The sequence below is a fragment of the Chrysochloris asiatica genome, unplaced genomic scaffold (genome assembly GCF_000296735.1).
Source record: "Chrysochloris asiatica unplaced genomic scaffold, ChrAsi1.0 scaffold00005, whole genome shotgun sequence".
Taxonomy (NCBI): domain Eukaryota; kingdom Metazoa; phylum Chordata; class Mammalia; order Afrosoricida; family Chrysochloridae; genus Chrysochloris; species Chrysochloris asiatica.
In genome coordinates this window covers 19,479,589-19,490,195 of record NW_006408523.1, presented here as the reverse complement: position 1 = coordinate 19,490,195, position 10,607 = coordinate 19,479,589, and the positions used below count along the sequence as shown (strand labels likewise).

At 37.2% G+C, this 10,607-nt stretch overlaps 1 protein-coding gene across 1 annotated transcript in view; it reads left to right on the top strand.

Moving 5' to 3' along the window:
- Positions 1-10,607, top strand: part of GPC6 (glypican 6) — a 1,623,644-nt gene that overhangs the window by 1,101,256 nt on the left and 511,781 nt on the right. Inside the window, 1 exon segment of the mRNA XM_006832006.1 lies at positions 5,217-5,382. Coding sequence (XP_006832069.1) covers positions 5,217-5,382 — 166 coding nt within the window.

Here is a 10,607-nt window from a genome sequence, read left to right as displayed (position 1 = left end):
ACAGGGGTGTTTAAATAATCTTTTCAAGTCTTATTCCCAAGTCTTCAGTTTGAAGTTAGGACTTTTTTTCTCTTTTCATATAAGCATGTGATTGATTGTATAAATTCCCCCAAAAATGTAGCCTGTGAACATGAAAGCTTCAACTCTGATCTCCACTCTCCATTTCCTTGTTTTTCTAATGCTCTTGATTTGACCAGGATGGATGCCATTTCCAAAAGTACTCAGAGAGATATATTTAACTCAAGCCACATTGTTCTTTTAAATTCTTAAGGCAGTTCAATTTTCTCTGCTGGCCTGTTACCTTGAAGATGGAGACTCTTTTGAAATGTCACACTGAGAAAACTGCACTGGTTCCAATAAGATTAAAAAAATCTTTGGAATTAATGTAATCAATAACCTTTGAAAACAAAGTTAAAAAGCAACAATTGAATGCTAACATGTAGAAAACCATCTTGCTCCTTTGCTCCTTTGCTCCTTTGCTCCTTTGTTCTTTGAATACCAGTGTGACCAACCTAAGGAACTGCTCACTTAATTCATAAGAAATTGGGAAACGTGACAGAAAGTACAATTCAAAAAGCAGGCCTTGAGTACCTACATCATAATACTTTGTATCATGTGCATGGTAGGCAGAGTTATGCAGGTTTCATAGATAAAAATGGTAGTGCATACTGTCTAAGGACTCCCACTTTGCATCTTCAATATTGACAAGTACTCCTTGTTTTATACTGGTATACAGTGTAAAAACAATCAAAGCATCATATAATAGCACTGGCAAGGAAGCCAAATATATAAGAGTTGAAGAAGGAATAGATCAAAAGTCACTTCAAATAACAAAGGCATCAAACTTAGAGAATAAATTGCAAGGTCATTGTTAGGGTTTGAACTGTGGTCCCCCCATTATGTAGTATAAGTCCTTACCCCTTTACTTGTGGTTGTCATCCCTTTGGTAATGAGTTTTTCTTTGTTGTGTTAGTAAGACAGTGTCCCTGTGTCATGTGTTTTAAATCAATATCTTTGAGACATAGAAGAGATTAAATACACAAAGCAGCAAATAAAGGTGAAGGAAGAGAGATGTCAAGACACATGAAGATTGTCCAGGAGCAGAAGTTAGGACTTCCTTCCAGACTCAACAAAGATAGAAAGCCACCCCTTACAGCTGGGACCCTGAATTCAGACTTCTAGCCTCCTTTGTTGCTGTTGTTAAGCACCATGGAGTTGATTCTGACCCATAGTGACCCTTATATAGGGTTTCCAAGGAGCAGCTGATGAGCTTGAACCACTGACCTTGAAGTTCAAACGACTTTGCAATCTGAAGCATTAGCCCACAGCGCCACAACAGGACTCCTCCAGCCTCCTGTTGTGGTTGTTATGTGCCGTGGAGTTGGTTCCGACTCATAGCGACCCTATGCAGCATTTCTGAGGCTGAAAATCTTTACGGGAGCAGAAAGCTTAATCTTTCTTCCTCAGGACAGCTGGTAGTTTCAAACTGCTGACCCTGAGGTTAGTAGCCCGATTCATAACCACTACAGTACCAGAGTGTGAGCAAATTACTTTTTTTTATTAAAGCCACCCAATTGTAATATTTCTATTATACCAGCACTAGATAAACAAGGCAGCTATGGAAACTGTATTTTCTGTGGACAATGATTTTTAAGATTGCAGTCATCCAAATAAATAAAATGAATAAGAACTTGAAATTCCTCATTAATTCTGTATGGAGAATATAAATTGTTTCTTCTTTTTTACGTGAATGCCTTGAGATACCTGTGAATAAAAGAAGTTTTAAAACCAGCGCTGCTAGAAGAAAGGAGAGTGATGAAAGTTTGAAGATGCTTGGAATTAACTAGTTCCTGTTGTGGTACTGTGGGTTAATTCACTAGACTGCAAAGTCAGTTTGAACCTCAAGATCGGTGGTTCAAGCTCACCAGCTGCTCCTTCCTTGGAAACCCTATATAGGGTCACTATGAGTCGGAACTGACCTAACGGCACTTAACAACAACAAAATGGACCAAAGGAACATGTGAACATCAGTCAATGCGACCCTGAGACCAGAAGAACTAAATGGTGTCTGGCTACCACTATCAACTGTTCTGAAAGGGATCATGTTAGAAAGTCCCAGATTGGAAGAAAATGTGGAATAAAACACAAATTATAAAGGAAGACCAGGCTTACTGGTCAGAAAGGAACTGGAGGAGTTCGAGACTATGTTTCGTGACTACCCTTCAGGTCTGGAACAGAACTCACCCTCGTGGTCCAATTTTCAGCCAATCGGGCAAGAGATATGTAGGGAGGACAACAGCACTGGTAGGGTATGCCCACAATGGAATGGCCAATCATTGAAGATCAAAAAGGCAGCATTACTGAAGGACACAGTTGAGAAGGGATGGGAATAGGGGTAGAATGGAGCTAAGAACCACAAAGAAGTGGGAAAACTGTTGTTGCATGGAAGAAGTGGCAATAATTGAGGTGAAGCAAAGTCTATGATTTGTTGAATGCAAAACTGATGACATTCTTTGTAAATTTTCACTCAATTCATAATAAAAATTAAAAAATTAATTAAAATAAAATTGATAAAACAATGCTGCAGAATATTCTTTAAAATTTGTCATTTTCAACAGCATATCCTATCTGGAGAATAAACACAATGGTAATATTGTCATCTCAAAAGCAAAAGTCACTAGACTTCTCAGTTCTATTCTACTTTTATTTAAAAATACATTTTATAATTCATGGATACTAATTCAAGCCCTTAATCTTTTTATAGAGTCCAATGATATGTTTTCACTTATTTGACTGAGAATATTTAGCACATTAACTTTTTTGTTGTTAATCATATTGCATCCCTTTTTGTTAAACTCAAACCTGGTCATCAGGAAAAGAAAAAACATAAAGAATATTACTTTTAAAGCATGAAAAATAAGGCAGATTGATAAACAGATGACTAGATGTGTTATTTACCAAGTATAGGGAAATGTTAAATTACAGTCTGGGGGTTGTTGTTAAGTGTTGTGAAATTAGTTCAGACTCATAGCAACCTGTATTGGTTTCTGAGGATCAGCTGGTGGGTTTGAAAGGCTGACCTTGCAGTTAGCCGTCCAGTACTTAACCTACAGCACCCCAAGCATATTCACTATAAAAATCTTCCAGGTTTTCTAGAATCTTGAAAAATTTCATAAGACTTTAGAAAGAGGAGGAAAAAACACCTAAAAATAGACAACTACAAATGCTAAGTAAATAAATAAACATGAAACTGCTTTTATTTTCTGGGGGGAAAAGGTAATTTGCTAATATACAGTGCAAAATCATGAAAAGGTTAAGAGAAAACAAAGCCTTACATTAAACATTTCTAAGTAAAGGATAAAATGGCAGAGACTAGCTCTATGCATGCAGTTGAAAGTATCCGTTCATGTGGAAATATTTTCTACTGTCGCACCTTTGCAGCAGTGGCATGCTTTGTCCGTATCTGAATGTTCATGACAGTTAGATGTCACCTGGAGACCTAGACAAGACCATAGATCTTTAGTACTGCTCTACAAAAAAGTTCAAATACTACTGGTTGGGAACATAAATACAGCAACCTACAAGTTATTTGACTAAAACAACCAACCAAATATGAAAATCATGTTGTGTCTAATCTTGAAAAGAAAGCTTTCTGTATTTTTTTCCCTTGTTTGTTGGTCCACACTGTTTTAAATAGTATTTTGAAATCAAATTAAAAATTTTAATAAACCTAAGAAAGTCGACGTTGGTTTAGCATCTATTAACTTAGGAGCATCATGTTGCCTTTCACCACAAATAGCACTTAGTTGTTGGATGAGTATTGTTGTTAGATGCATCAGTTCCAACTTATAGAGACACCCATACAACAAAATGAAACACTGCTCAGTCCTATGCGATTCTCTCAATTGTGTTATATTTTAATCCATTGTTGTCAAGTCATCTCATTGGATATTAGCTCCTCTTAACTACTGCAAGGATTTCTCCTTGGATCCTGGGCACAATTCAACACTGGATCCAGAACTGCAAAGCTGCAGATGCCTGAAGATCATGCCTCCACAGTTCCCGACTTCTAAGCAGGCCTCAGTCTCAGAGATTCCAGACAAGTTGATATTGATTCTGGTTTTGTTTTTTAATTATATACAAAGGAAGTATATCTGCAGACCTCCTTTAGAAACAGGGTCAAATAACCAGTTGGAAAATGTTCTAACGGTGTCATTAAACTTTAATAATACCTACATTTTTATGGGGCTTTTAACTTTGCAAATTGCTTCCACGTGCATTATCTCATTTCATGTTATATTGCATTGAAACTGTGTCTAAGTTTCAGGGCGGAATCACAATGACATAGATATCAAATGTTGACAGGGACATTTGAAGAAACAGGCAGTCCATGGCTTATGAACATCCCATTTATGTGCAACCCATTGTTATTAACTAACCCTGATAAAGCCCATTATATGAGGGGCTTGTAAAGCTTGTGGGAAAATCCCATTATCTTTTCATTCCATTTTCCATGAACTTTTGAAGTCCCTCATTAAAATTTGAGGTACATACAAAACATTATTATTATGTAATTATAATATTAAAGACATTTTAGTCTATCTGGAAGTGTTTTATAAATGTTTTCATGCATATAAATGTACACTTGTATATACTGAGACAGTTGGCTGTCCTTAGAAATGAATTGTGCATAACTGTTCTGATTTATGTACAAATGTCCAAATTGGACTTAAAGACATACTAAGGAACATAATTCATTTTCAATCCAGAGATCACCTGTATTGCTATGCAGAACAGAAGTATACATTAGAAGTTGACTGGTTCCAAGATCAAGTATTCTGATGGACTCCCTGGGTGACACAAATGGTCTAATACACTTGTCTGCTTACCAAAATGTTGTAGGTTGAAGTTCACCCAGAAGTGCCTCAGAAGAAATTTCTGGTGATCTAATTTTGATAATTCGGCCATTGAAAACCCTACGGAGCGTACTTTTACTCTGACACAGTCAGGATCATTTGTGTCAAAATCTACTTAAAGGGGCAACTGGTTCTGGTTAAGATTCTCATAGTTCCTCTTGCCTTTTGCTCTATTGCTAAAGCCACTTAACCACTTTTCTTTCTTTCTTTTTTTTTAACAGGAAACTGTGACTTACCTCTTTCTTTCTCCTATCCATTCTTTTTGTTTCTGATTATTATTTCTTTCCCATAAATCTACAGGTCAGCCCAACCCCTGGGTGCATTCGCGCTCTCATGAAGATGTTGTACTGCCCATACTGCCGCGGACTTCCCTCTGTGAGACCGTGCAATAACTACTGCCTCAACGTAATGAAGGGGTGCTTGGCGAATCAGGCTGATCTCGACACCGAGTGGAATCTCTTTATAGGTAAGACCTTTAAGTGGCTTTTGTAATGGAGATATTGGTACAGCGAGTGTCAGAAGTTATTATGACAAAACCTCTATTAGCAAGTTGTCTTCTTTTATATTCTGAAAGCCTTCTGGTATAGTGTAAGGGATATCCCTGTTAAAGATTGTTCCAACTTGGCTTCTCCAATGACTTGTAGTGATGAAATCTTGTTGAATTGTTGTGAGTTACTCTGAGAATTTTCCAAAGAGCCTCATAAAGAATCCACAGCACTCTCCTGTTTTCCATTTTTGATGCCTCCACAGATATTTATAAACAACTTCTTCCTTAAACTTCAATGATGAATTTTTTTTTTTGCTCACATATGCACATTTTGGGTCTCGTTTTGTGGAGGAGACTTAAAGTTTGTGGACACGGAACAGCCTTCTCGTCTTTAAACAGTCAGAGAAATGGAGGTGGGGAAAAATCCCTGTGAATCATGGCATTTTTGAGTTGCAGAAATTATTTATAGGGTTGTACTGCCAAAAGAGATTCCCCCAATAGCAATCCAAAGATAAAAGGACACATTTTGTAGGCAGCTTCTCCCAAGAAAATACACAGGCCTCAAAAGAGTAGATGTGTTTTCTTCCTCTCTGTCAAATGGTCTTCAAATAATAGTACAATTGATTGCATTTACTGCAATTCCATGGTGATGAGCATAGTGGTACAAATAACAGTGGCATTTGTCAACCTCGGAGGACCTTCATCATTTATGCAAACTTTTAAACCAGACACAGGAGAAAAGACTTGTAGTGTCTAAGATTTGAGTAGGATAGGAAAAGATCTAAGGTGTGTTGAAATTTAGAAAAATCTAAGCCCACTCTGCATAGATGTGCTTAGGTTACAAGCATTCATCTTGGCAAGGCAAGCCATTGGTTGACACACCATTATGCTTAGGAAGGCCAGGGAAAATGGTTTTGAAGTTTAAGAAAGGATTTTGGAGTTGATAGACTCAAGTGGAAATAGCCTAAGAAAATCTCAGAAATCATTTCAGGGAGAATGAATTTAAATGTACTTTCTCCTTTCCATGGGAAGACAAAAACTGTATAATCTTGTGTCAGTTGCTTTGCATCTTTAGACCGCCTTTGCCTCATCTTTCAAAAAGAGGAAATAAGAAAGTTAGTCACTATGGTACCCTTTTAATTCAAAGATGGCATGATTCTTTGCTAAGACATTTTTATCTTTGCTAAGACTATTGGAAGCATGAATAATAATATAAATAAAGGTAACTTTAATTTTAGAAAATATCAGATGAAGTTAGATTAATTTGGCAATCTATCTGAATAATAATAATAATAATAAAGTACTCTTGTCAAGGAAAATTTTAAAAATGCATATTTATAACCTCATAAACCCCATAACAATACTTTGGAGTTTTAATTGGTTGTTTCTACTGTTTGGTTGAAACTACTTAACTGAGAACAGTTAAATGGCCTTTAGAAAGCCTGCAATGTAATGATGAAAGTGGGCATGTGAGTTTTGTATCTTGGAGCAAGACATGAGTGAGAATGAACATATATAGCCTTCTTAACTTTGTGTAGGTAAATATCATCAAGTCGGTTCAACTCATATGGTTTCGTAGGAGCATCTGGTGAGTTTGAACACACCAGCCTTGTGGTTCAAACTGACCTCGCAGCCCAGTGCATTTATACTGCAGCACCACACCAGGACTCCAAAATGTGGTGGTGTCTATGTGCCATGGTGCCTTTTCTGACACTTAGTGACCCTGTAGAGGGTTTCTGAGGCTGTCTTTACCAGAGCAAAAGGCATCATCTTTTTTCTGTGGAACATCTATTGGATTCGAACTACTGATCTTGCAGTTAACATCCCAATTTGTAACCCATTATGCTACCAGGATTCTTTGTATAAGAACATCTTTATTGGCTTCTTTCCCTTTTCCCCTCAGTGATTATTGTCTATTTTAATGTAAAACAAATTCTTACACTTTCAATCAATTATGTTTCCGGTATGCCAGTTTGACATGAAATAGAATATCCAGAGAATAATTTACTTTAAAAAGTAAAATTTGAACCCATTGTGTGTTCAATGTACTTTAATGAGATGAAAACCTATGGATTAGTCCCTACATTAGTGCATTTTCATATACCATCTCCCTCTATTTCATTCTTTTTCAATAAGTCCTAGACATCTCTGAGAAAACTCTTCCAGTATTCTGGTTTTCTTATAACATAAGAATTGACCACCAGTATAGACTTCTGTAAAAAGGAGCTCTGGTAGCGTAGTGGTTACGAATCGGGCTGCGAACCTTAAGGTCAGCGGTTCGAAACTACCAGCCACTCCGCGGGAGAAAGATGAGGCTTTCTACTCCGGTAAAGATTTACACCCTCGTAAACCCTGTACTGGGTCGCTATGGGTCGGAACTGACTCGACGGCACTTAACAACAACAACAACATAGACTTCTGTAGCAAAATGTGTTCTTCCTAATGCTTGTCCATGTATGAAGCATTTGTTCATTACATTACATGAATTAGCCCAATGTGCCAATGCCATTTTCACACAGATACAGCTGAGATGACAGTTTGCATGGATGCAGCAGCATAGATCAGTGAGCAAATGAGTAATCCATCAAAGATTACATATAATAGCATGCTCTCTGGTGAGCACCTGCAGCCCGTCACCTTTAGACCCCCAACATCTTTCCATCAAATCATTCACTCCTGTTGCTGTCAACTCCAAGACCCATCTCTGTCTGCTACATTAGCATCTGGGTTTGTACTCTTTATAGGTTATTAATATTATGTGCTCATCTAAAATATTAACAGAATGGAAAGGGGAGTCTAGCCTAGAGATTTTTCCACTACCAAAAATTAATTGCAAGTGATTTGTAGCTAAGCTATTTAGAATTCAGTCTTGAATGTATCAAAAGAAAAGGCAACTCACTTATCAAGTGAACTATTTTATGTGTTCAAGTCAAAACCCCAGTGGTATGCCATCCACTTCTGAATATCTATAGTTCTTTATATTTTTGTCTTTTTAATTCTAGAAAAAATCAGAATTCTATTCAGGAACATTTTCATAGTCTTCCTCCAGGTATTTTAACTCCATGCCCTCACAGAGGTAGGTGCTGAAAAGATTCTTATTGGTTAGCATTGAAGGAAGAAAAGAAAGAACTCTTAGGGTTTTAGGTAAAGAGGATTTATTTCTGAGAAGTTGCTGAGAACTTTCAAGCATGAATATTTATAATAATATATTCATTTTCAAATAAAGACAGTCCCTGAGTTTCTAACATAGTAACTATACTCATTTTTGAATAAAGGTAGTCCCTGAGTTACTAGCATAGGACTTAATCACACCTCATACATGACCCATTATCTTATTTAAATTTTGCCTCACTTTGAAACAAATGAACCAACCCCTAGCACATCACAATCATCCTCATTTGCTGCTTCATATAAGGCTTTAACATCATTGAGAGAGTTCCATCCTTTTCTCTTACTAATATAAGGATAAGCAAGAACTACATGCGCCTCTAGACCCAACTTAGCTACAACAAACTCGACTTACAGGCACACATCTGCACTTCTCGTTCCCATAACCTGGGGACTCCCTGTCTTGAAAAGTCTCACGTTGGTTCTACCAGTACAAAACTACAACTCTGACAGAATCAGTGGGTGTGGGTCATAGGACCTTAAACTGTTGTTGTTGTTAAGTGCCGTTGAGTCGGTTCTGACCCATAGCAATCCTGTACAGGGTTTCCCAGGGTGTAAAGCTTTACGGGAATAGAAAGCCTCATCTTTCTCCCGCGGAGCGACTGGTAGTTTCGAACCGCTGACCTTAAGGTTTGCAGTCCGATTTGTAACCACACTAGGCTGGACTTAAAGGAACGTGAATGTGTTCTCATTAATAGAAGCTATGTAGTGGAAGAGAAATGTTCTTTCAGGAATTAGCAGTCTCTTCTTCAGAACTATCCTAGGTGTTGCTGTATATTTCTCTACAACCTATCCTGCCTAACTTTTGAATATTGCCTTAATGTAAAAGGACTTTTTTGAAAAAATTTTTACGTTAATATTAAAATTTCCCAGAGGAGAGCAGATTGTGAGCACATTCTTTGTTTAAGTAATAACCTGTGGTTATTTTGAGTGTTCGGCATTGATACCAATACGCCACAGACAAGAATTATTCTATTTGACAAGAGACCATGTTGTAGATTACACCTAATGCATAAACACAAAAGTCAAGGTTGACATTACATTTATATAGCTATAATAAATCTTGCAACTACTTTAGCCGTATGGTACCTTCTAAGATTTTATAGACTATAAGAATCAGAGAGAGAAAAAGGAATTTGCTGGTGTGTAGAGGGCAGAATGGGATAAAAGGCAAGATTCTATTTTCTATACTATTTTTGTCTCTATATTGTTACAAGCTGCTTCTTAGGGCACGTCTAAGGCAAGATTTTCACTATAGTTTCATACAAGTGCGATTTCAAGGTGTTTTTGTCTCTACTTCACAGTCTAATTTATTACACTGTCCCAGTTAGTAAGACACTAATAAGCTAAACATTAATTCAACTCACTATATTGAGTAAGCAAGACACATATACTTTTTACCCTCAGGGAATATAATATATTTAAATTAATTATAATAAACTGTGGTAAGGTGTGAGGGTAACAGAAGCCTAGGATGTTAAGTATCTATGCAGCTGAGGGATTTAACCTAATCTAGGTGCTCAGGGAAGCCTACTTGGTAAGTATAGAATAAAACAGAAAATAGGAGTGTAATGAATTAGCAGTGTCAAACATAATTCATAGCACATGTGATGGTTGCTATAAAGTCCCCAGATATTCTCAGGTTTCTCTGACAGTTTCACTAGGTCTCGAATGTTCCATTAGAAGTTATGAAAATAATTGTTTATTTTACTTTTGACTCTTTTTATGATCAAATCTCATCATGACCACCACTACCGCCACTGACTTGAACTGATTTGTATAAACGCTCGTTAAGGAAAAGTCAAGTGTCCTGATGTACAGATAGATGTTCCTTTGTTGTTTGTGTTGGGTACCATCAAGTTCATTCCGACTCATGTTATTGTTGTGAGATGCTATCGACTTGGCCCTGACTCATAGCAAAATGAAAACATTGTCAGGTCCTGTGCCATCCTCACAATTGTTGTTACACTTGAGCCCTTTGCTCAACTACTGTGTCAATCCATTTCATTGGGGGTCGTCCTCTTTTTCACTGATGC